The sequence below is a fragment of the Acanthochromis polyacanthus genome, chromosome 5 (assembly GCF_021347895.1).
Source record: "Acanthochromis polyacanthus isolate Apoly-LR-REF ecotype Palm Island chromosome 5, KAUST_Apoly_ChrSc, whole genome shotgun sequence".
Lineage (NCBI taxonomy): Eukaryota > Metazoa > Chordata > Actinopteri > Pomacentridae > Acanthochromis > Acanthochromis polyacanthus.
Window position 1 is genome coordinate 11,923,170 of NC_067117.1, and position 27,547 is coordinate 11,950,716.

The 27,547-nt window shown below is 38.3% G+C and overlaps 1 protein-coding gene across 1 annotated transcript; it reads right to left on the reverse strand.

Annotated features, from left to right (window-relative positions):
* Nucleotides 1-867: 867 nt before the first annotated feature.
* cfap20dc (CFAP20 domain containing) lies at nucleotides 868-27,310 on the reverse strand. Its single transcript, XM_051948827.1, has 17 exons — nucleotides 27,090-27,310; nucleotides 26,829-26,918; nucleotides 26,230-26,323; nucleotides 26,060-26,132; nucleotides 24,950-25,064; nucleotides 24,633-24,798; nucleotides 24,040-24,186; nucleotides 21,769-21,911; nucleotides 21,500-21,602; nucleotides 20,047-20,154; nucleotides 19,829-19,963; nucleotides 18,169-18,491; nucleotides 12,634-12,993; nucleotides 10,689-10,928; nucleotides 6,214-6,275; nucleotides 2,268-2,362; nucleotides 868-1,408 (listed from the first exon to the last, which is right to left on the reverse strand). Exons 1-17 carry the CDS (start codon nucleotides 27,108-27,110, stop codon nucleotides 1,290-1,292), a joined length of 2,394 nt encoding a protein of 797 aa, XP_051804787.1. The 5' UTR covers nucleotides 27,111-27,310; the 3' UTR covers nucleotides 868-1,289.
* Nucleotides 27,311-27,547: the final 237 nt, after the last annotated feature.

Consider the following 27,547-nt stretch of genomic DNA (forward strand, 5'->3'; position numbering starts at 1 on the left):
CAGGTAACTTTAATTTTAATACAGATTTGAAGTTTTTGCTGTACTTACTCACATTACCTGCAAACGGCAACATGGTCGACTTACTTTAGAGATAAAGTACATTTCAGTGATAAGCACTTGAGAAAATTCCACACACAGTCATGCATTATTGTATAAAACATTGAGATCTTACTTAAAATGCAAGACTGTTAGAATTTAGGACAGTTCCTTATGTAATATTCAATGTATTTTCAAGACTGTAGCATAATTTCGAGCACCAGAGTTGTTAGGTATATTACCGTTCTAAATAATTTTTCTGTTCAAGGTCTTGTTTTGGCAGGTCATGACTATTAATTGAAAATAATACATTATGAAATAGTACATTTGCAACTTGACCATTGCTTGTTGAATACTGCAGATATTTAAATATATATATATAATTGTGAACATGCCATCACTTTCTCTGTTTTTGATCCAGTTGAGATATGGTTTAATTAAAACCACTGGGAATGAATCTTTTGTTTAATTTTTTTAGTTCATTGTTAAGCAGCAGCTTACATCAGGCTGGGAATAATGAATCCAGCTCGTATTAGCTGCTCATCAGGTGTGATGTGTGTTTTGGCACGAGTGATGAAAAGGCCTGCCAGCCTCATGAGCAGGCCACCTGTCAATACTACTAGTTACAGTTACACACTATGAAAAGAAAATCATAGTTCTATGCTCATCTGTGAATGATCATTATAACAACAAAGGACAAACACAACTTTGGAATAGTACAAATGCATTTGAATGTGTTACAGTCAATAATCTTCTTTTATTTTTGTTGTTTGGACAGCTCAGTCCAGCTATTTATTTACAGTCCGGACAAACACACAAAAAAGGAACCACTGCCTTTTCAAACTAAATTTATTTCCAACAACAACCTATACCTATATTGTGATAGTAATCCATGCAAAATTGAAATGTCAGAAGTCTTATTAAAAGGATCTCCAGGATGTTCTTTCAGAAAGCTTAGATATTAATTTGCAAGCCAAGACCTCTGAAAAGCTCTTTTTTGCCATCAGATGTGACACTGAATGAGCAAGAACTCTCGAAAAGCATCCCTTACACACCAACATGATGCTACATATGGTGACACAAAGCTCCTGTAGTTTCAGAAAATAAAAGCAATAACACAAAAACAGTTCCTAATGAATAGGGAGTTCATTACTCATCAAAAAGCTGAAAAGCCTAAAAAAATAAAAAAAATCCTGAAGCCATTCATTCTCTCTCAATGTGATTTATTAATTTTGATTCTCATGGACTTTGAGTCAAGCTAGTTCGTAGTATTTGCCAGTCTTCGGATCAAAATAGCAGTTCAGGCAAGGATCATAGAGCAGATTCAAATACTCGTCCTCGTCCTCCTCTTCATTCACCGACTCATCTCCTCCTGTAATAAAGCGAGCAAATCACTGTGCCACACTTGGAAGTAATTGATCAAAATGTACCAAAGTAACAGTACATTAGTAACTCCAATAAAGTTTGCACAGAATTTATATTTTTCATGCACAACTAGCATAACCCGACCAGAGATGAATTAGAGCCTCCTCCATCAGCTGTTACTGGAATAAAATGAGAAGCTTGGCTGGTGAGGTGACCTTCAGACTAAGGTGGATTTAAAAGTTTTCTGCCGCTGCCATTTCTTTCCTCATCAATCAAGACCTAAGACACCCAGACCCAGTACCACATTATGAAGCTGTAAAGAGATTCCCTGTAATCCCCACTACTTTAAAGCACGACAATTTAGCTGTTAAATTGACAGGCAGTTAAACGCTAAAAAGGTTATGGAAAGCTCCGGGACGAACATTTTATCTTATCAGAACTTGGGCAACAATAATGAAAACTAATTATAAGACACATTGTGTAAGAGGTTTAAAAATGATGTTGTAAACTGGAAAAGGTTTCATCAATTAACCTTGTCGATGTGTCTAGGGGGCACAGGCCTGTAATGAGCCTGTCTCCTCTGACCTATGGCGTTATGTGGAGGACAGAGAGCTCCACTCTCATGGGCTTTTTTTCACCGTTAATTAGATACAGTTCCACTTGCTTTCCCCACCTTGCTGTGTGCAGCCTTTGGTGGAAATGTAACATTTTTGTAGGCTCTGACACCACTCAGTGTTCCCATTAGTTGTATGCATTTGTGCAATTAGTGTTAATGCTAAAGCACTGGATTATTTGCTGTCTTCCTGACCTCCAAGGACATAAAAGGCACTCTGGAGACAGAGGGAGTAAAATGAAGGTTACTGTACCTCTGACTAGACTTCCCCGATTGCTCCATGTGTTGCCTGACCTTCTCTGTTGGCTGGGAGGCATAATAGGAGGGCTGAGCACGTCCATCCACTCCCTAGGGAAAAGACCATAAAAGCAGACAGTCATGACAACACATGCCATTACACTCACCATCCTACTATATGGCATTTTAACAATGAGATTCCATCACCGTGTGCTTTCAGAAGCCCATCTAAGCCTCCATTGTCCTTGAGCCACTTCTCCTGCCTACTTAGTCTCACAGGCTTTTCAGTTTTACCTGAAGGATCACTTATTAGACTCCGACTCAAGCTGTGACTTCCAAGTGTCCACATTCTGGCACAGAGGAAGGGTCTTAACCTTGCCTGTTTTTGCGACAGTACGCCTTCTTCTCTCTCCAAATGAGTTTATCATCCCTGTCTGTGATGTACGCAGGCTACAGCTATACATCAATCACTTCCCAGCAAATGAAAACACTGCTTTTTAGCATGGCGTGAGAGATTACAGCCAGAGAGAAAATATCACAAGATGAAATATTACTTGGAAGCAATGCAAGATTCATTTGTTAAACAGCTTTCATAATCATCTGTGGCTATACAACAGTTGTGCAATTATCCATTAACATCTTTGGCCTCTGGACAAAACATCTCATATCACATCGTAGCATATTTAATGAGGAATTACATTATAATCTTCCTCTGTAGAATGTTCAGCTGACAGCCGGCGATTCAAACGTTTGCCTCTGCTTCGTCTGTCTTACAATCAAAAATTGCAACGGCTGATAATGTCACTCTTTCTAAAACAGAGCGCTCAGAAGGCAAATGTTCATGTTTTGCATTTTGATATTCTTCATATCATGATATTTTTACGACTACTGATTAAAACTTTGTGTCTTATTGTGGAATCGCTCATACCATACCAACGATCTGCTCAACATTGAGCATTCCTGCTGTGTTCATAAAATTCAGATTATATATGTTTACAGTTCGACAATTTTCACTTATTATTGTCTCCGCATGGATGTCGGGAAATGATCATATGAAAATATTAGAATACAGTAATAACATCAGTGCATTTAAACCTTAGTGATGTGCTTTTCTGATAAAAGCTGTTAAAAAAATCCTCCAGATCACGTCAGCTGCCTGTCGCAGAGTGTTCAAGGTAAATGTTTATTTTAATCGCTGTGTTTAATACCCAGTGAAAAGGCAGTGCATTAAAATACATACCCAACCTACACAGTCTTAGAAAGTTGATTTAAATGCCGAGGCTGATTGAGGTATGATTACATTAAACGTACAAACACACCGATTCATTTTTATCTCATCTCTCTGTGCATTTAAGCATGAATTAATTAGCTTCATTTCTAACTTTATGCCTTTAAAGTGATAAAACACATTATCTCTATTGAAGCTCGGATTTTTCTTTCTAACAAAGGCATTTACCTCCCTCCAACAACCCCTTGACTGCGTGATAGGCAGGAACATTGTACAAAAGTTAATGGAAGCAATTTTCAAGGACAAGGGCCTCTGCTACTGAACTGTAAATTGGACTTCAAATTGTGAAGTGGGACTCGGCAACAGTGATTAAATTCTGAGATTTTCAAGTCATTATAACCCAAGTATAGACCTGTGAAAAAGGGAATAAATTAGCTTGATTTAATTTGAGCGACTACACTGTTTTTGCACAGCGGTGAAGTACATTGAAAATAAGCTTTCCAAATATATCCCAAAGAAACAGCATCAAGGCAGCTCTGTTTGTCTGATACCCTGGCAACTTTACAAAAGTTCACAACAATTGTACACAATTGTACTGCTACAGAAAGTCTTATTTACGGGTTCATATTTGGTATGCCAGCCAAAGGCAGACACAATCATCATGAGCAAAGAAACATGTTAAAAATACTAGAAAAGCACTGGCAGCATTAAGCACAGAAACAGGAGCATTTTAGCTGTCATGGAAGCTGTAGCTCTCGACAGCAAGAAAGCCTTGCAGTGGTGCCAGGATGCTCCAAAAAACACTATGATAGAATTCACTGTAAGGGTGTCTCAGGATGCAATGCCTAAAAGAAAAGGAAGAAAACAACGACAAATCCTGTGCAGCTGCTATTCAATATGTAAATCAAGGCTTGCTTCGAAGTCTAATTTCAGTAGTACAGCTGTGGATGCTGTGGAGCTGTGTGAGACAAGTCGAGGAGTGCGTTTGAGGTGGCTGTCAATAGGAATATTCATTTCAGTGGACATTCAAACAAACAGCATCACTTCACAAAATATTTAACAGCACAAAGACATGTTAGAACTCCAAAATAACAAAAAAAAAACCACCCCAAAAATCTATCCTGCTCGTACTTGCTGTTGATCAAATGTAATAAATATAAAATACCATCTTTAAATTCGTTTTAAACAATAACACAAACACAAATATTTGAGTACATGGGACTCCACACATGTTCACACCAGGCTACCTTGCTTTGCATCAATAAATCAAAGTGTTAGAGCGGAGGAGGTTGCATAATTTGAGTAGCGAAACTGTGATGCAATCCCTTTGTCGTCTTTTGTAACATACCACATGGTTGTGTATACCCACAAAGAGACGACGATGCGCAGAGACAAGGCTCTGGATTAGCGAGTTGTAGGACAATAGGATGTCTCCAGAACCCTCCAAAGAGGAGAACTGGATCAATTTTTACTGCCACAGTTGACCATGAACTGGATGACTTAGAATCTACACAGACATGAGAACACTAAAGGTATTTCCACTTTATTTCACAGTTTCTCTTCCCTTCCAAATCTACACGGTGAACCCATTCCAAGAGCTGCTTTGCTCAACCCTGAGCTTTTTTTTCTGTCTTTGGAACATTTCTAAATAACAGATCTGACTTAAATGAGGGTTACAAAACACCATTTTATTAAATCTTACCTTGAATAATACAGTTCCCATTTAACATAACTGAGTGAAAATAATTCAGTCACGGCTGTACACTACCAACCTGTAATGTTCAACATGTCAAAGATTATCTGATGCAAACTGTTAAAACTAACCTTTTTATTGTGACCCCTTGCTCTCTTGCGACCTTATGAGCCTCTACTTAATTTGGTGGATTTCTGAGCTTCATAATATGTATTCTGTTTAGCACTGTATATGCCTGAAGTCGATATTGGATATAACACTTTTTTGAAATATTCTTTCTCCTCCAGCAGTATAAGCCCATTTATCATTTTGTTTTCTTTTTGAGGTTAGAACTTTGCTTTGTTTTAACCTGCAGGTTGGAAAAACAAGGTGGAACATGTCTTATGGCTGTTTTGTATTATGAACTACTGAAGCTCCTGCTGTGCATAAAGCCTCATGCCTGCTTTTTGATTTTGGAGAACCCCAAACCTGATGTGAAGCATTAATTACACAGTGAATAAAAGGTATCATAAAAAACTTTTCCGGCGATGGATGTGACAGACGTGATAATAAGGGAAAAATAATACGCCATTGTGAAAATGACAACAGCAGTTAAGGGAGACGAAATGTACAGTACCTGGCACACTCTCAATTAATTTGTACTCATCCATGAGCGAGATAAGCCCCAGTCTGTATATTTATCTGACAGTTGACATTTAGCTTAAATATTGCAGTCAGTCGTAACCATCTGACGATGAATTTCAGGGAGCGCTTCATGTACATGCTGGTAATGCATGAAATTTATCAGCAATTTTCTCAGCTACTATCCTTTATTCACCATTATTCATGTTTTCACAATCCAAAGAAGGTGGGTTGTTGGAGACAGCATGTCAGGTGAAAGAAAATGTCTTTACAGGCAGACTTCAATGTACAAAACACAAAATATAGAAAAATGCACCTTTGTTTATACTCTCAGACTACGGCTACGCTGTCTTACTCGTAGAGTGCATTTTATTATATATTTACAGATTTGGAACACGTCTGTGTGGGGCTGCTTCTTACCTCGGATTTGATTGCAGGAGGGGAGTCATTTCCTTCTGGTAGTGATGCCCCTGATTAGCCGGCTAGAGAAGTAATGAAGGAAAAAGTCGTGTTAAAATGTCGCTGAATGCTCAAATTTAGCTCCTGTTTCGCATTCCTATTACGTACATGATGATGATTGAGTTTAAAAGACCACTAAGTACTTGATTAAGGCACAAAAAGAAAAAAAAAAGAAGAATACTCACAGCACACTGAGATTTAATATTTTTTTAAGTTCAAAATAACTTGCTTCATTCATTGCAGGTCAGTAATGAAGGTCTTTGTGTTTATCACCATCAGACCAATATTTGAGCTCAATTGCTTGTCAAAAGACGATGTCTCAGACAGAAATTGCACATCTTTTGACAAATAAGCGTCACAGGACATTTGTGCACATGAAGAATTTTCATAAGGCAAGGGCAGTTTTTGCAATGCACTTATTCCATCGCCTTTGCAATACAAATGCATCCTAAAGACTGGAATGAATAGACATATATTTAATGCTTTTATCTATTTCTGTGGAGTTCCATGAATACATTTAATATAGTCTAGCCGGAGAAATAAACTATGTCATCATGCCTTTAATTAATTAATTAATTACTCGAGTATGAATGCAGTGTGAGGAGCAGCATCTCTTTTTAAAAAATTATATTTTTCACAAAAGCCTTTGTACAACCACAGTCTAAGCTTAATTCTTCCATTCTACAAAAGCGCAACTCATGGAAATCCTTTGCTGCATGCTTATGTCAAAAGGGCAAAAAGGCTGTTTCTACGTTGTGCACCAAGGTAACTGACTAACAAGCCAAGTATATTAAAAAAAATCTGTCTGTCTGGCAAACCACAAGAAGTAAACACACAAGGGAAAAATAGAAAAAGCAGCCAGACAGAGAAAACACTGGCGAACAATGAAGGGGGGGGGGGGACAAGATCCATAAAATGTAATAATCTGTTCCAAAATGCAGATGTACTACATAATGATAAAGAAAAAAAACTGTTTAAGTTGCATTATTTTTGTAAATTGAATCTTTTAAATGCCTAATAATTGCATTCATTATCAGCTGTGAATATCAGAGACCTTTAGCGTAGGTGGATTTATAAGTACAAGCTAGCAATGGTTTCCCTTTTAAAAATATAGTCATTTTCAGCTGTAAGAAGCACAAGTGCACTACCATCTCCATCTTGTCAAAGCTAAAGACCATATTATGGCCTCAGGAGGCTTTTTAAGTGTAGTGCCTGTTAAAGGATATTACGGTAAATGACTTTGATGAAGAAGCAGTCATGTTGAGGCTGTAGTCCTTGCATTCCTTGAGTTAATTTTAGCTATCTGTGTGCTCCCTAGCCTTCTTTCTGTAATCCTCATCTTAAAATAAGACAGGACCTGAAATTACCCCCTGTGGAATTCTGCAGGTAATATGCACTGATGATGATGAGGCACCTTTAGGGTGATGGAGAACATTCAGGGATCTAGGATTCTGTACTACATCTGTAATGGTAAACCAAGCAGCTCACACCTTCATTTAAACCTGCCTTAACTATAGTTTCAAGGAGAGGATTTAGGCTTGGAATAATCAGAAGTACATATGCTGCAAATAGAAATAAGCTTTTATTTGTTTTAAAAAAAAATTAAGACCATGTCTGGAACACACGGAAAAATGTGGTCTGGTCATTTAATCCTTCAGCCCCTGCTGCCTATAGCTTGGGGGTGAACTTGATGACTTGCCTCATACACGACCTGCTGCATAGCTTCTCAGAAAATCCTACACATTGGTAAGGATGAGACTGAGCCCTCAGCCTATTGCTGTTGTTTGAACCGACTCTCTGGTTGATGCTCAAACATCTTGGCCCTAAAACCTTTACTAACCCTTTTACATACCCTCTTTATACATCTGGTATCCTGCATGCTGGGTCAAATGTTATACAGCAATCAGAAAACCTAAAGGGCATTATGTATTTCTGGTCGACGCTGTCTTAGACTATGTTTGTTAGAATATAGAAACATTGAGGCCTTGTGAATGTAAAAAAAAATGGTTGTAAAACTATGCTGTATATATCTGTTTGGCAAATATGTTCAGCCAAACAAAACCGCATCATTTTTTCATACTTACAGCCTGTTTTATGCAGGCAGTGCTAAAGAGATGACAGGTGGTTCAGCTCCTCTCTAGTGGCTGTTTTCCTACATTTTCTTCTGTGCATGCAACTCCTATTGTTTACCCCCATTGTGGATGTGCCCCAGCAAAATTAAAGGCTGTATTACATTAGTGAATCTCAGACCTCTCCCTACTCTTCCTCATAATATAATTTTCAGTCCTAACACATATATTAATAATCCTGCCTTGATTTTAAGAAATATCTAGGACTCAGGCTTCCACACCCAAATATAAGAAGCTTGCTTCCAAAATTGTGCCTGTTAATAAGTAAAACCGTACCATGTCTTTTTTTTATCCTCACAGAAATCAGATTCAATGCCAGAGCTCAAACAAAGGCAAAAACTACTGCTGGATGTAACTTGCTAAGAGAGGGCAGGAAAACTAAAGGAGATGTATTAATTCATGTAAAAAGTAGTTTCACTGTACAGTTATCTAACTGTTGTTTGACTATGTGTCTCCAAAAGTATGCAAAAGGTGCAACATTACATAAGTGTCCTACGTTTTCATGGCTCTTTTTTGACAATTTCCGATTAAAATTTTAGACAGCAGAGAAAACAACACTTTACAGAGCTAAAGCTGATAATTGTTATTCTGCTTTTAATATATTAAAAAAAGCATAATGAGATTTGATTTAGTCTTTTACCCTAATCATTAAATAATCTCTGTCTTACTATTAAAAGAAATCTGGCTAAAACATTCTATAAACCTTTCATCCCACTTTAACATGCATATTGGACAGCTTACCGTTATGTTAAAACTAACTATCCACTATCTCCACTGGACTGCATTTAACTGACATAAATCCAGCTGAGCACAGCTGTTTAATTTCTCTATCAAGAAAGAAAACATTTTTCAGGCCAAAATGTGAAAATGTCAGTGGGTGGAATTTTACTGATAGTGTGTTTTCTTTTTCTTTGTCTGACTCAGTCTCCCATCTGTAGCTTTCACTGTCACAGCACAAAAACTCTGAATTCAGACATGACAGTTGTTACTTCAGTCATGTCCCCACAGAGAGAATATGTATCACATCTACGACCACATACAAAAGTGTCGGAAATCTAATTTCACACAACCATTCAATGTATAAGTTGATTCCTTTGTGTTCAACCTTGTAACGCAAGCACAAAACCGCTTCAGGGTGAATTTCTATCTGGGTTGGTACAGTAGCTGCAGTAGCAGAGAAAACAGCAACAATACCATGAATGACAGCAGCAGGGACCACTTGCATGACAGCATCCTAGGACAAGAAATGGCTTGTCATTCCCTGTGAGTCCAATCCCCAGAAAGTGACTTTTCTTTTCTTAGGTCCCATAATCGGCTCATTTCTATCTTCGACATAAATGTATGGCGTCCTTTCAAGTATTATTTGGTGCAATTTCTGTATTTAAAAAATGTGTTATTTTTTGTTGTGTCTTTTTTTATTTCTCATTCTCTCTCTTTATTGGCAAGCTTTTTCTTAATATACTGTTGGTGGTGCTGTTGCCATACAGTATATATTTAGAATTGTAAACAATGCAGCTGATTTAAAAAAAAAAAATCCCTTCAGGGCTTCATTAAATCACATGTAAATCTCATCTCATCCCTGTAGAAAACTGTACCCTATGTGGGGTCTTAAGATGTATGCTTTTCTTGGTGGCCCTATCACCGTGTCCCCAAAAGGAAGCACAAAATGATAATCCCTGTAGTAATGCCACTATTCTTTATGTGCTGCTTGAATCTCAGTTCACTAATGGATACCTGCATGTACAGAAATGGCAACAGGCCTATAACTCGAGCATCTGTAATGACTGTACTCATCGGGGATCCTACAATGGACCCAGCAGTGCCAGGGAGGGTAGTGTTCCCTCTTCATCAGTGCAACGTGCTTATGCTAATGGCCCATAGATCTAAATGACCTTCAATAGCCAAGAGCAAACCACACCGTCTTTGAATTCTAAAAAGACTTCTGGGGATAATTTCAAATGACCTAAATAATTTTTAGTCACTGGGGGAACTGTGGATATTATGCAAGTGTACTTTCAAAAGCAGGAAGAGGCCAATTAATGTGTTTCTATCTCCATAACCTTTTGTAATGCAGAAAACACACTGGAGAAAGAGGTGGATTAGCACTTCATGGTGGCATAAGTTGGGGCTTGAAATGGAAATTAGCAAGAGCGGGGATCAACCAGGGTCAGGAAAAAATATTCCAATCAGGAAACGGAATGGGGGGGGAACTGGGGCTGTGAGTGGTAGATGAGCTGCACATGTGTTGTTTGTTAGCGAAGAGTCAACAACAAAAGATCAATAGTAGCAGACCAGATTAGCGCTCACCATGGAGATGTGGGTCCAAGTAGAGGTGTCATCACTGCTCATGCTGATGCTGACATTACACTGGTGGATCTGAGATGCACTGAGGCCCGAGGCTCTACATTCATCTTCCTCCTGCTCTCTTTTTAGGCTTGCCAGCATTCGGAGCTCCTCATCATCATCCCCACGTATCCGTAGACTGCCAAGCAGGTGTAAGTCATAATGACTGGATTCAACAGGCTTCAGTGCCTCCTCTTCTTCTTCCTTCAAATTTATCACCCATAAAACAGAGATGACTTATTTGGAAGCAATCCAAAATACAATACTTTGCACTTAGTCAGTGTCGACACACAAAAGTCCACAAACCTGATAGAATGTGTTTTGTGCAGTCAACAAAGTAGTGAAAATTTTAACAACAGGTCATAGTTCCAGACAGAGCTTAAGGCGGTCCTGGACATGCGCCATTGTTTTGACCCTCTAAGGAAATGTCTTTTAACAGTGGATCTATTGATTTAAGAGACTACTATGGTAACGTTATTCATCTGACAAAGTGCAAGCCTGATGTTGCCCTGGTGGTGAATCTATGGCAGTCGATAAACCGGGGCTGCAGGAAGGGAAACAAACTCCTTGTCATATTTCTCTGACAACCTTTCAGTCAAAGCCTTCACTGCATGCTGCCTGCTGGAGTTGGCACAAATCAGCATTCAGGAGCTGCAATGATGATGGATGCTGGGATATCACTCAGCAGTGAGTTGTGTAAATGCAGTAAGCAAAAGCCAAGTGACAGATCTTCCCTCAGGCCTTGTGATTGCATCAGTTGACTATCTTCTGATCCTGGATCTGTTCAAATGGAGCAGGGGCCTACCTCAACTTGTAACAGGCCATAGTCTGATCCTACATACCTTTTCACCAGTCCCCAGGAGCTGTCCAAATCAGCAGTGATCACGTATTACTTTGGGCAAAGAGAGACAGCTAGACATAATACCATCAGTTTTTAATAAGCTGCACATTTGCCACAAGGCCTCCCAAACCCATTCTACACATCCCAGCTAATGATGAATATCATTTTTACTGCAAATTACAAGAATTGAGTGAAGCCCATCCACTGAAGACTTTGACAGTCACTGTAAAGAAGCACTTTCAAATGGAATTTAATCATACTAATGTTCATTAAACCAAGCTGCATTGATCGATTGTGAAGGAAGAAAAAACATATAAACAGTTACTCTCTTCTTTTATGCTATGTCTCTACCAACTCCTGACAAACATGTCTGAATCTTTGATCATGCCTGGTAGGTGTTCAACTTTTTTTCTCGCCACTTGATGACTTTGTCTGTCTGATGTTTGGTGCTGGACAAATGTACAATGGATTCATCAAAGCCTTTTTGGTGAAAACAGTTGCCAGCAGGGATTGTTGAAAGTGGCTCTGATTCATGCTCAGACTATAAAGCAAATTTACAGGGCGTGAAACCTAAACAATGTGATTAAAGAAATTTAAAAGCTCTGTAGAAATGCAATATTAATTCCCCTTGATGCTACGACTTTGAGCACTCCGTTTGATTTTGGACAATCTTTTGATTAAATAGCTAATTTTAATGATGATGCTAAATCTTAAATGATGTTTTAAATCGGATTAACGCAAAAAAGAACTGCTAAACTTGGATTTCGATTGCAAATGGGAGATATTTCTTGAGTGATCAAGACTATCCTTATGAGTGAAAGTGACAACTTCATAGGGAAGCTTGTCCTCGGAATGGTAATATAAGGTAGTATCAAAAACAGACATCTCACACGAGAGGTAACTATCTGCAGTGGACAATCTAACTGATCAGACAATTATTAGGAGGAATTTCAAAATTGTAGTCATTTATGTGCTTGTCTCTAAAAAAAAAAAAAAAAAAAAAAAAGGTCACAGAGAGTCATAGCACATCGGATCAGATCTGTTGGTTGTTAAAATTGTAAGCACTACCTTGTATCGTTTGGAATCGCCCAATTTCACTTCTTGTAGGAGTCTCCTAGAAAGCGATACGCTGCTGTTCTTATCCAGAAACTGGTTCACTTCCTCTGATCCCCTTGGACCAGACTTGTGTTTGTGTCTGTTAGGTGAAAGGCAGCGTGCAGGGACCATTATATTTGGTTCAGCTTTGCCACTGGATGAAGGCTGCATACTGGTGTTAGGGAGAGAAAGCTCTTCTGGGAATATTTGGTCCATGTTAGGGGATTCAGAATGGCCTTCATGTTGCACCTTCAAAGCTGGATCAGGAGCTCTGGAGGTAGCAGGGTTGGACATACTAATTTTTTGATGCTGGAACTTGATGTAGCTCTTATCCTGAAAGAAATACAAAAACGCAGTGAACAAAATTTCTGTAGATCACACCAAACACCCCTTTATGGGATGATTAGTCATGTTCTAAGAATATGTGCTAGGCTAATGTTTCAGATATTTATTGTAGTGTTCTTTCCTTTGGAATGATTTTTGCATAATGGGGCATAATAATGAAATGAAGGTGACCAGGTGTTGGTGGCTTAGCTTTAAATTAACCTCACATTTAAAAAGGCTAATGGCATTCTCTTTAAATCTGCTAATCCACCTTCAGATTCACAGTTACCTCTCAGTCTTGTAGTTTAAAATGTGTTGTCTGCATATGCACAAACAGTACATGGTTCTTCTCAACACTGTAAGAAAATTCCCCTGAAAATCCAAGTATTGAATATCAAACAGTTTCCCTTGTAAGCATGAAAGATACTTCATTCTCAAAAGTGTGTAACTTGCTCCTTTAGTGAAAATGGTATGTGGATTCACAATAGTAAAAATGGATTTCAGTGGTGACCCAGTTTCATGGCAAAAGAAAAGAAAGCATCAAAATGCCCATGTAAAGTTTAAAAAAAAAACTCCTACAGCAAGAATCACTTTTGTTGCTGAAGACACACATAAACCAGTTGACCATTGTTTGAATCCCACACCAAGGTACGGACATGTATTCAGACTGGATGCAAAGTTCTCTGGGCTAGCAGGGCACCAGTGTTGTGTGTTCAGTATAGGAACATAGCATACATCCATACAGTATGTCTGGACAGAACATTAATGATTATGCTAAAGAGGTGCTGGAAAGTTTCTTTGAATCCATTGACACATTTTCTTTCAGAGAGAAACTGGGTCGCAGATAGAATCCGCTGCAAATGTTGTAAAACCAACTGACAACAGCTGCCGTTATCCATGAAGAAGAAGCAAGCTACAAACTCCGGAGCTACTATTCAACCCTATGCTCCATATTTAAAACACAGACCTTCAGTGAAGTATTCATTGGTATTGCACTATTGGTCTAAAATTGGCATTTTCAAGACCAGTTGTTGACTGCTATACTTATACACAAATAGGTGTATCAAATGCTATTTTTATTTCTATAAATCCTGTTTTCAACAGAATTGAGAAATTCCAATGCAAAACACAAGATGTTGTTTCTCATGAATTAAACTGCTTGAAGCTTTTCTTGGAACAACAAGCCGCTCTATCTCTGTATTTCTCCCTTCTGTTGTCTGTTTTTGAGGTGTTTTCTTTAATCTCTGAGCTTTGTTCTGGGGTGAAAGGTTATCATAAGCCCCTTGAGGTTTTTAGCTCACTGTCTCCATATGTTATTTGTTTTCTCTTCTCCTTCTATGCTTTATCATTTTCATAAGCGCAGGTGAATAAACAATGAAATATATGCATTATTGAAACCCCTGATATGGGTGTGGCTGTCAGCATGAATGTTCTTCACTGAAGTACTGCAGGGTCCATCGTCTCTGTTGTTATTATTGCATTAAAATAACTGCATTCCTCTGAAATGTTACCTTGGCCCATTGCTTCTAATGGATCTCAAAATAGTTCATACAATGAAAGTTCATTGCTTTGTTATGCCTTTAATATTTCTCTATGTTTAAGAAAAAATGCTCGCTCAAAAGAATTGCGTGAACCTGATGCAACACCGTGAAAGATGATATTGCTCCAAGTTGAGAAATGAGCAATCTGCCATAAATGAGTCAAAATCAAAATCTGGGTAACCTGGGTCAGATGGCAACTAACCACAGTCTGGTGTATGACTACTGTCAGGGTGGTAGCACATGGTAGCTAAGCATGCTAAAGCTTATAGCACAGCATGGTTTGGGTAAATAAAAAAGTAGCAAGTGTCTCATAGCAATCTCTGCAACATTGCCATCCTTACCCTAAGAACTATATTATAGTATATGTTGGATCTCTGAGTTAATATTCTTGCTAGTAAGGGGCTCCACAAGAGAGGCCAGTTGGTGTGAGAACAGACATGGCCACTAGTGGGTCTTTTGGGATTTCTAGGTTCCAAATGCGGTAACACTGCATTCTTGTGAGGTACAAGCCCTTTTATTGGTAATGCACATAAAGTTTTCTAAAAGAAGATCCTTAACACCAAAAACAAAAAATCCGATTTTTACACACATACACTAGACAGAGCTACCTCACGTTTCGCTCACATTGAATTGTTAATTGTGCTTTCTCATAAATTTGCATTCTTCCGTCATGTACCACCAGGCGCAAAACTGTTCAGATACACATCCTTTACACCCAGCGCCTAATCTAAGACCTGTTTCATGAAATTCACAGCATGTAAGCTGTGACATGAGATCATCCTCTGTCGTGTTAATTTTGGCACTTTTAACTCATCATAAGTGCTACTGTACAGCTCGAATGTCTATAGCTTGGGAGTTTGAAAGCCAAGCGGCCTATATGCAAATCTTATTACTCCATTACATCAGTGTATGTGCTGACAATGGACAAATCTCTTTGTTTGAACAAACATAAAAATAGAATCCCTCCATTTTTTAATCTATATATTTCAAGTATGATAAGAAAACATGGCATTCTAACGAGCTTTAAAATAGTTTTACGGCAAATTTCTACTTCAGCATAATATCAAGAATGACATCTCAATGGCTGCATAAAACAGAATAGCAGGTAGTCTGTCACATACACAGCTTAACATGAGCCATCTCAGGTTGGTAATGTTTAATGGTGATTCATAAATGTGCCTCAGGACAAACAATTTGGTGTCTTGACGTTTTAGCATATTAAATCTTTACATTATATTAAATAAATAAAAAATAATGCAAATAAATAATGCACATTTTAATAAGAAAATTGCTGTCTGTATGGTTTGCTAATTTCTAGTTTTACAAGGAACCAAACATCTATATCTCTTGACCAATGCTTCTCTGCTGCTACATCCATATTGTGGAAAAAAAACCTTCAAGAAATGCATGTTAACAATAATGAATTGTCCCATAAATCACTTCATCAAAACTCTCCTGTGTCTCATTTTGCAGTTGCTTATTTAATCCATGGTGCTGCTCAGTAGCATCACATGTGTACGGCCACATAGGCAGGGCTATGTGGTCAGTATGGTGTGTTTGTGGCAAAATACACTTTGCAGCTTTGTGCTCCACGACACACAGCCTTACTCTATCAGCCATCATAAAAATGTATCACAGAAAAACATTTCACCATAGGCCAGCCAGTTGCAGTGTACTTTATACCTGAAAGAGTTGCGGTTATTCAGTATATGATATTTTTTGGACACCTGAGGGAATAGCCATTGTGTCCTTTCAGAAAAACTGTGATTTCTTTGGACATAAAAAAGTGTGGCCCTCTCATTTTTCCTCCTCTGAAGTATAATAGTCACTTTCAAAATGACCAGAAAACAGAAAAACACAGTGAAGTTGAAGGTGGAAGCGAGGAAACATGAAAATGTCCTTCTCTCTGCTGCTGATTTTAAAATAGCGTGCACTGCATTATATCAACTGGTTTCTTTGCTTCCTCTGCAGTGTAATTTCCCTGTGAAATGTTGTCATTTATTTTTTGTGCATGCACTTGCTCTCAGTGTCAGCTGTTTAACAGTTGCTATATGTTAATTTCCCGGAACTCAAATAGACACTCCCTACAAAGCATGTTAAGTTAGAGAGAAATTAACTATCTATAAGCCCTATATCCATAGATGTACGTGTCAAAGCGAACAAGTAACAAACATGGTGAAAACAAATATTACATTTAGTTTTTAGGTAAGACAATGCCCTGTCCAGGCACATTGTTCTGGTTCAGACAGGAGGCAAATAGAGAGACAATGATGGAAAGAAACATGCTGCACATTTACTAGTATGTTATTGCAGTAGTCAAAGCTCAGGCAATAAATTCCTACGGTGGTGTTTGTTTCTTTTGAAGTGTTCTGATAGAGTCCTTATTAGGGCAGCATTTGAAATCAGTGAAAATGCTACGTGATCATTTCATCGCATGGGGAGAAAGATGTTTGTCTCTAACAACCTATATCCATGTGGGTGTCTAAGTGTTCTTGTCAGTGTGTGCGTAGGGGTGGGGAGGTGTAAGCATGCACATGAATGTGTCACAGGATTTCTACCCAGTACAGTACTAGAGTATTGTATTTTTGTTCGTTTTGTTTTTGGAAGTTGCCCCAGGGAGCAATAACAATAATGATGATGATAATAATAATAATAATAATAATAATAATAATAATAATGATAATAGAATATGCTGTGCACTTTGAACAGAGGTAAATACAGGTACAAAACCATTCAGCAAACCAAGAGGTATTGCAAAATCTAAAGAAAAATGTCAACTCGGCATAGAGCTTCACAGAAGAAAAAGGTCATACCTGTAGTTTATAAAGGTCACCATGAAAACCAACTGTTTTATTATGTTTTTCTAATGAATTCCAACCATGCACATCTGCAAATGAAAACACTGTGGATGACAAAATGTGTTTTTGAAGGGAACCTCTAAATTACTAATATAAAACCCTCAAATTTACTGTTAATGTTGTCCAAAAAATTGCCAGTACCTGTGTTTTTCTGTTTCTAAGAATGGATTTTGTCACTGACACGACAGATGGAATGCATCACTTTAATGCCAAAACATGCATTCTGGCAAACTAATCAGTTGCACAACAAAACAAGCTTCTTAACTGTGAATGATCAGACTTATTATAAAGTTTTAAATAAGTAAAAGCAATTAGCATTTCTTTGAAGATAGTTCTTTGTAACTATAGTTCAACAGTTTCATTTCCCTGCTCAGCATAAAGAAAACCTACTGCTCTTTATTGCAAGTCCCTGAGCTATTAATAAATTACCTGATGATATACAACCCCACTGACCTAATAAATGCGCAACATGAAACATTTCATTCCATAGTACAAGATACACAGTGTACTCTGAAACATGATTAAATGAAACTGAATCAAATCAAATGGGCATACTGTGAGATTTTATGAAGCAGTGAATTCCTTGGTAATGAATTGTCATAAAAAAAAACAACTAACAAATATAGTTTAAAATCCGGTCTTTGTCAGAGTGTATGTGATATAATGCAGCTCATTTTCCTATTCAAGACAGATGGCAATTAGTGTCCTAGCAACATAAGAGTGCTTCAAATGTGTGTGCATCCAAAGTACAGTGTGCTTGTATCTCTCCCCTGGAGGAAACATACCTCATCACTTTCACTGCCAATAAAGTCATCTTCAGGCTTGGCATCGTACCGCCTCCCACTTTTGTTCTGAACCAAATCATCTCCTATCTCCGTCTTGCCATGGTCACCCTGGCCTTGCCCCCGTTTGGGTGAGTGAGGATGGGACGAGAAAGTGAACACCTCCTCCTGCAGAGTGAGCTGGGGCTCAGACCCCTCATTACTCTCCCAGCTGCTCCAGACCTGCAGGTCAGAAGACAAACCTGGCCGGATCGAGCAGAGTTGGAACTCTGCTGGGGTGGGAGTGACTCTTGAACTTTCCTTGGCAGGACTGCAGCTTCTCTTATCTAAAAAAAATTGACAAGACGATGAAAGTAATATAATTTTACTTTAAGCAGAAGTAAATTCTCTCTTTGAAACAAGTGCTTGTGTATGCTGATTGTATAAATTCAAGAATAAGTCTTTCAGAAAACACTCGGAGGACATGCAAGGACAATTAGACAGTCTAATTACAGTGAGTAATAAATCCTTTTTATTTATTTTTCATCATGTGGCTCGTCATTGCAAATTCATTTTATTATATTCACATTAAAATTCATAATAACAATATGCACGGCTGTAATTAATTCCATTGTTTGCCAAAAGTGAGTATTAATTTATCCTGCACTCACGTGTTTGTATATTTCATTAATAGCCCTGTTATGCTAATAACTTAATGAGAATGTAACAGTATAAACATAATCAGCAGTAAGAAAACAAGTTTACTGCTAAGTCATCACTCATGGAATGGCAGCTTTGTCCAAACATTGTTGAAAATTACACACCGTAGGTGTAGACACCTATTTTCCAAGCAAATATTGATTCCATCTTGTTTTAGTCATTTTTTAAGAAGAAAAATAGAAAATCTTAAAGTAATTGTTAAACATTTGACATAATGATTGTTGATATATAGCAACGAAGGTGAAGGCTTTATCAGCCTGTAGTGTAGAGTAGAAATACAGAATCCTTCTACTCCCAGATAAGCCTGAGATCAAAGAAAGAGGCACCTAAATCTGAATGAGTGAGCACATTTGAACCTCTCGACAGTATAATCACTTTCTCTAATTGCCCACTGTGTGGCAAACCCTGGGCCCAGGAGATGTCCCTCTGACTTTTATTTAATGTGCCACATTACCATTAATGAACTAACTACTTTCCGTCTGTGGGCAGGGCTGCAGCAAAGGAGCTTACCGCTGTGGAGAAACATCCATAATTGAGCTTTCAAAACACGTGCGCTCATTTTGCGAGGAACAATGTGAGTGTAGGTGTATGTGCGTGAGAGTTCAGGTGTTGGACTGGGGGGGTTTCTGCGAGTGGCCTTGACGTGGGTTATGTAAAATTTAAAACGGGAAACAAAAGCGTGCATGCAGCATGCTTTAAAATTCATGCAATATTTTGAGGTGATGTAATTCATAAATTAAGAGCAGGAATAGGTGTTTTTCACAAGCATAAAAATGCTGCTTGTTAAAATCAGAACACACGAAGTAGAAGCCAATATCACCCAACATGCATATTATTCTCTTTTGTCTCATGTTCTTATCTCTTGCTGTCTTCCTGCACCTTTTCAACCATCACTGAGCCTGAAATTGTAAATGTCTCCCTGCTGTCCTCAATTCTTTCTATTTGCAGCTGATGTGACCCTCACCTGCTGTTGGGTGCTCCGATTTTTCTGTTAGGGTCAGCGGCTGCTGGCTGCTCTCTTGCCCACTGGATGGAAGGGTGCCCTTCTGCCTGCTTTTACTCCTCTTTCTGTCGTTACAAGGTACAGCATCTGGAGAGGCTGTTAACCAGAATCAAACACCTTACCATATTACAATATGCATTACATATAATATAACTTACCACCATACATGCATAACTTACCTGATGTTTGTTCCGCTCCTCTAGCACTGAAAACCCGCAGCTTCTTAGATCCCTGCTTGTCAAACACTCTTTTTTTGGGGGGGTGAGGGTGTAAACTGCCAGATGCTGCTACATACAATAGTTTCAACATTAGAAAAAGCTTTATAACGCAAAACAGTCCAACAACAATGTTATTAAAGCTTGCCAGAAGCATATCTGTGAACTGATTATGCACCGTGAAAATCCCTATTAATGAAGGCATTTCAGTAACTGAGCTTCTTACATTCATTCAGTGCAGAGAGAATACATCCAGCTACATTATGCTCAGCTGAATTAGGGAATTTTAATCATCCCGTTTTTTTGCATTCAGTCATGCTCAAAGGATGGTGTATTACCACACGTAAAATCTGTTATTAGGTGCACGAGAGAACATATCCTGTAGAAACAGAGCTCTTATTTGTTGGTTCATATGTAATGCTTTTACTGATGCACCGTACTTGGAAGAATTGAAAAGAAAGAATAAATCATGTACACTCTGAAGGCCAAGAAGAACTGGAGAATAAGAAAGCATTCAGTAGCACATAAGATTCAAATTCAAGCCAGAAAACAGCTGACTTATCTTCATCGATGATGATTCTAAGTCATATTCACGGGTACTGGGTCAAAGCCAACTAGACTCACTGGCAAGTTTTGTAGCTCCTTCCTCTCTACTACAATTAGTCCCTTTATATTAGTCTAGATTGTAATTATATCAGTGTTTGGGGGTGGAGTGTAGTGAACAAAACTGTAAAAGCACATTTTCCATAGTACTGTTTAAACATTGTAAATGACATGGTTGCTTTTGTCACCTGATCTAACATTTTTACTGCATTTCAACACGAGCAAGGTTAAACAACTTCATACATCCAGCTCGAATATACTCTTGATTTTGCTTTGTTGGCTAAGGATAAAAAAGTGGCATTCAGGGTCTGTGTAAAACCTCAACTGGGAGTGCCTCAGTAGCTGAACAGATACAGCACACATTGTATAACTGCAGCACCCCTGGTTTGATTACAGCCAGGGGGTGTGTTGCATGTCATACCTCGCTCTCTCACCATTTGTTTCCTGTCTCCTTCTTCACTGTCAACTATCCAATCAAGTCAAAATGCCAAAAAAGTAATCTTTCTTTCATGGATGTAGTGGTTTATTGATTTCCGTTTCATGAGTTCTTAATCATTTTCTTTATCCTGTGGTTCTCCATCCTGACACTGCTTCTGAGCAGACATACACCCCGAGTCTGAGCAATACTATATGCTGCACGTCAGCATATATACAGCCAAGCGAAGCATAATTTCAGCTTAAACCACTATACAAAAAGACAAATCACGAATGAAAAGAGCAATACTAAATAGCAGGATGAACAGGGAATTGTAGGCATAGAAAGCAATCAGACTAGAATAAGTTATAGTATGTTTTCTAAAAAAAAAAAAATTACCTTTGTGAAGAATGTGGGAAGGTTCCCCGTGTGATAAATTTTCACTCAGGTTGGTAATGCGCAGAGTATCTGTAGTAACCTGTGGGTTATTTCTGCTGGATCCCTGTGGAGCACAACCACAGAAAAAAATAACACAAGTTCAGAGATAACACATTCTGTTCTAAATTCAGTGTAACTTATGACAGACTTGTTCAAATCATTCAGAGGGATTTATGTTCTTATGGGATTCTTTAGATTACCGTATTTTGAATAAAGAGCACATTTCTCACCATTGTGTCTGAGCGTGCATTGCTTTTTATTCCAGTTTGGGGAGGTGGTCCTGAAGCTCTGGAGCCTGAGGCTGTGTGTAAAACAGCCTGGGGCCTGGTTCTCCGATAACTAGTTGATCTGGCAGTGGCAGAGTGATCAGGAACTGCAGAAAGAAAGAAATTCCCATTACCCATTGATCCTTATGGATTTGTTTCTTTAGAAATTCTCTTAAATCTATAGTTAACACATAACACCAATTCACTGTTGAGGGGAGAGTATGGCATTTTTAAGGTCAGAAAGAATCTGCATTCTTTTTAGCCGCAAAGTCCTTTTAAAAATCCCTTTGTTGTGCATGAAAATCTTAAAAACATGCCCTCTTTATAGATTATGTCTTGGACTATGTTTTTGAGATGTGATACACTGTATTGGAAACACAACTAATCTGAAATTACTATAAACTATTAACAGTAAAGATGTTTTATATACTGTAACCTGCAGCAGACAGTTCACACACAAAGAAAATTAATGACTAGAAATGCATTTGACGCTATTGCTGAGCCGATAGTGGATGTTTTCCTTTAATCTAACAATCTGTTCCATTTCATCATGTGAAAATAATGGGCTGCTGTGGGAGCTGAGATATGGCGACGACCTGACCCTGCTGTATCTATGCCAGGGCTCATCAGGACCACCTCTGCTGATGCTAACAGCAAAACACACTTTCTGTCTGATCCTCATCAGAGCACAGAGCAAACACTTCCACTCCACAAAACACACATGATCGACAAGGTGATACAGACAGAGCTTAGTTGGATGTACTGAGACAAATACAAGGAAGTCACTCTTCTGTGATGCACTAGATTGAATAGACTTAAATTTGCCCTGGAATGAGTAGATTTCTGTGTGCTTTATGTGTGCAGAAGCCCATAAAGAATGACATAACAGTAAGGAATAAAATAAGACACATACTGATAAGCTAAAAGTATTTTGAACAGGAATTTATGATCTTTGAAAATGTATTGACCTTGAGAACAACTGAGCATCTTTGGGAAACAGCTGAAATAATCTGGGCTTGTTTGTTTCTGCATGATAAAAACTGCTGTAGCTTACTTTTAACAGTTTCTGACAGATTGGGCACTGAAGCAACAACATTCACCACGCAACTTCGTCACAGTTAAATTAGATGCCTACTTTAATAGCGATCGTTTTAATTATGATTAGGAATGTTATGCTAATAATGCAGATGCTAATTATGAAAATATATTTCTCGTGTGTGGTTACTGCCCTCTTCTATGGGCATTGCTGGCTGACACAACACAGCTTAGACAGCTGTCAGAACAAATAAATAAGCACTGATAAAAAAGGCCACAAAGGCTGCAGAACTGGATTACTGGTGCATGTCTTTTTATATGAGGAGATAATTGCAGCTCCTTGAGTACAGGTGAGGTACAAATGAACACAAAAATAAAGATCACAGAAATTTCATATGAGGAAAACAAAGTGATTATCATCACAGGGTCTTCACAGAGAACAGCTTCTCTACGTGCAACCATTGCTGCACCATTTTCTATCTTTCTATGTAAATGAGTTGTTTCTTGGGTAGATTGCGGCTGATATCTTGTGCTCTAAATGTTTGAACTCACTGTCAAAAACACTGTATGTAGCTGCTATAATGCTTTAAACAAGACATACACTACTTTAAATGACCAAAAGTATGTAGGCATCCAAATAAATCGTGTGTACCATGTAAACATTACATTAAACTGTGATTTTTAACATGTCATCATGAGTACGTTGCTGATTTATCAGCCCCTTTTCCTCTGGGAGGGCCACAAATTTTTAAATCTGGGTGCATGGAGCTCGTATTCCATACTCAATAGCACTGGTGGGTCTTGCAGTGATGTTGATTTAAAGCCTATCTTTCATTCTACACTCCAATTCATCCCAAAAGTGATCGATGGGGTTGAACTCAACTTTTGTGCAAGGGAATTAGGTTCTTACATACCAAACTCAGAAACTCACTTTCTTTACAAACCTGGCTTTGTCCATAGGGGCTTTGCTATGTCACTGGAAAGACTATTGTCTAATATCACCAAATGAAGATGCCATGAAAAACAGTTCAATGCCAAAAGCAAATAAAAATACAAGGACAGGGTTCCATTTTTGGCTATATAACACAACTTTTTTTTTGTTAAACATGGTAATACAGTATGCCTTGGTCTTTTAACTTGAAATGTATTACACTTGTTTTGATAAATTCAGATTTCTGTGTTGTGTTTTATCTTACCTACCACAGTCAGAGCTAAAAAAGCCAGTCCTCATATCTGCCTTTCGCAAATTCTCCATGTTCAACACCTGAGTGATTTGCTTCACATCTGGTGGGTACTGGCAACTGCGAGGGATCAAGTCTATGAGACTAGCTCCACCGAAAAACATGTCTGGATTAAAAAAAGAACAATCATAGATGAATCCCAACCACAGAACAAGCCAAAACAAATTACCATGACGTAACAGCACATCGCAAAGGTAACATTTTAATCAACCGCTAAATGCAAACTGACAGGGCTGTCTTTATTAGTAGGTAGAGGAGGTGCACACTGGGCAGCCAGGCTTGTGCAGCTGTTATCACTGCTGAGCCATATCAGCCTCGAACAAAATCTACCACTGAGTTCGCAGCCAGCCATAACAGAAAACAGCCAACTGTTTGTCTCTCTATCTCTCCACTCACACACACACAATTTCCCATAAACTCACAAGAACAAATCTGCTTAAAGGGAAGACCACTGACTCGCTTCAATGGAAAGTACTTAGTTATTGTATCTCTTTATTAAACATTGTTGGAGAGGACTGAGGGGTAAGATGATAAAATCTCACTATTTGCAACCAATAAGCAATTGCATTACCATCATCCGATGTTCCTGTGGGCTCTGTTTCATAGTGAAGATTCTCCTGACTTTACAGGTGGCGAACAAACTGATGCCATCGAGTCTCAGAAATTCCTTGAAAAGTTCACCGGTCAGTGATACAAGGTCGATGCATAAAGTAGACCACTGGGACAACAGACACAAAGTTAACAGGATCCCATAGTGATGCAGCTCAACATCCAGTATTGAATATAAAGAACAAAGATGGAAAAGGAAATAGCTGGGAGCACATTTTGAAATACAAAAGTAATATGTCAAGGACGAATTAAATACTAACAACATTGTGCCTCAATCCCACAAAAGGTATCTTTGCGTGTAAAGGGGTGACAGATAGCTCTTTATGCACCGTCGATAAGTGAAGCCTTCTTTTCAGGTGCTCTGAATCAGTTATCCTGTGAATAACAGACAAGACAATGGAACATAAATTATCACCAGCATAAGTGGTGTCAATAAGAAGTCCTGACCAGAGACAACCACAAGCTTTAGTGGTCTCTAAGGAAAGCTCTTAAAGGTGTTTCCACTTTGATTTCGTGCCATACTAACAGCTGTGATGACACACTCTAATGAAACAGGAAGAACAATGGTAGCAATGTTTCCCCAGATTGTGAAAATAACAGTGTGCCATTAAATGAGTGGATAAGTAACTTGATAGAAATTGCTTCAACTATGTCTTCCTAATGTTTTTAATATATAGGTCTTGTGACTTATAATGACATGACATTAATACACAAATAAAGACTTTGGAGCACAATAAAGACTCCATAGAGATGATTGTGTTGTAAGGAAACCCCAGAGTGACATTCTTCTGTCAGTGAGTAAATGCAAATCAATATACGGACACCGGACTGTGTAATACAATCAAAGCCACAACCTGCAAAATGTGGAAAAGACCAGCCAGCACTTGACATTCACATATTATGCTACATTTTAATAAGGTGGCTTACTCAAAATTTACAGTGGCTGACAGGATAAAAGCCCTCTGCAGCAAATTGTTCAACAATGTCTTACAATAAATGGCTACTTAGGCTGTTACATAAAAGGCATTGCTAAAATGATGCGCATAATCTTACAGGTGGCTCCAGGGGTTTTCCTACAAGATGTAAACAAACTGCCTTGCACTAATTTTTAGTGGCAATTTAGTATTACTCAGTAATTATTTTAATTATCATGCATATTACTAAAAACGTCTCTTTTCATTATATATTACAAGAAATTATTCAGTTATGACAAGCTATTTTGCTCCATTAGAAACATCTCTCCTTATTTTACCAGCGACAAAGAGTTATTGATATCTACTACAGTGCATGCTGCTGAAAAATGCTGAACATGGTGAGATACAATTTATAAATTATACAAAAGAATAAAAAACTTTGACTGCTGTACTTACACAAACTCGGCAGAAAAATCATTGCACTGAGGAATATTCACTTGAAGCACCAAAAATCTTTGGAGAAGCCCAACTATGAAAAAAAAAGACAAAAGAGTGAAGTGCTATTAAGATATGGAAATAAGTAAAACAAAATAAAAGGTACAAATTGTCGTATGGCAGTGACTTACGAGACATTTTTCCATTCTCTGGTATTTGCATCTTGACTGTCTGGCTGCTTCCCTCTAGACAGTAAACAAATCCTTTGACTTCTTTATTATACTCCTAAGGGAGATAATAATTCAGAAGAGGCCTTGCTAACTTTAAGTCCTTGCTGAGCATAACCAGCATTGTGTATCTGTTGTATAAGTGCATTTAGAGATAGAAAACTCAAGAACAGCTCAAGTTGAATAAAGTGTATAGTTGGCAGAGTGGCTTGGCATCTACAATAATAAGTTTTTGTCACCTTTGTCTAACACACAACTGATTTTGAATTTTATACAGCCAAGCTCACAGACAGTTTTAATAATGGCATTCAAAAAAATCAGCACTGATATGACCTACTTGTACTTGTTTTCTTTTCAGCTTGACGCTCAATTCTGTAGCTTCATTCGAGGGGTCAAACTCTGCTTTAATCAGACCCTAGACACTGAATGATGTCGCACTGCGTTGCATTAGATTGCATGTTGCTGCAGGCAGCATCCGGGAGCCTGTAGGTGCTAGTTTGATTTAGATGACATGTAGGCTAATTAAATTTGATTGTGTGAGCTAAGTTGAACTAGCAACTCACTTTATGTATGGCTGACGGCCCTCCACAAAGTTTCCATTTAGCTACAGGGTCTTTTCCCTGTCCGCTGAAGATCTCCACCACAGCTCCACCCTGCAAAAAAACAAACAAACAAACAAAAAAAAAAACAGAATTAGCCTCACTATTAGTTAATGTTACATCAGGACGGGACTCATGGCAACCAAACGAAGCCGTGTTTTATTTACAAAGAGCACGACCTGTGTGAAGAGAGGCCATATATTAGTCCTGTTAGCATGAACTCACCTGATAATTATTCCTGAACATTTTTTCGTGACGTCGACAGAAAAAAAATTGATGTGTCCGTTCACTCAGTTACAACATTGTTGACTGAGGAGTTTCGGTTTTAGTCTACGGTGTTTCAAGCGACACACATAAGCATTTTATCTATTAAAAAAAATAAGGAAGCACAGCGCTTTAAGGTGTAAACTGTAGGTGCAGTTTAGCTAACCGGTTTCTTGTTTCCATGGTTGCCAGTCAACGCTGCGGCGACCTCGAGAAAGATCCCGTTTAAACAATAAATCTCACGAGTGTTAGATGTTGTCCCGTGTTTTCCGTACCTTCACCTGAAGCTAACCATGTAGCAAACAGCTGGAAGTTTTCTCGTGTTTTCTTTCTTCGTTTGTAATGCTATACCTTTGTTTCTCCGTTACTACTAAAAACTGAGACGATGGTGACAAACACAGACAAGGCAAGTCTACTTT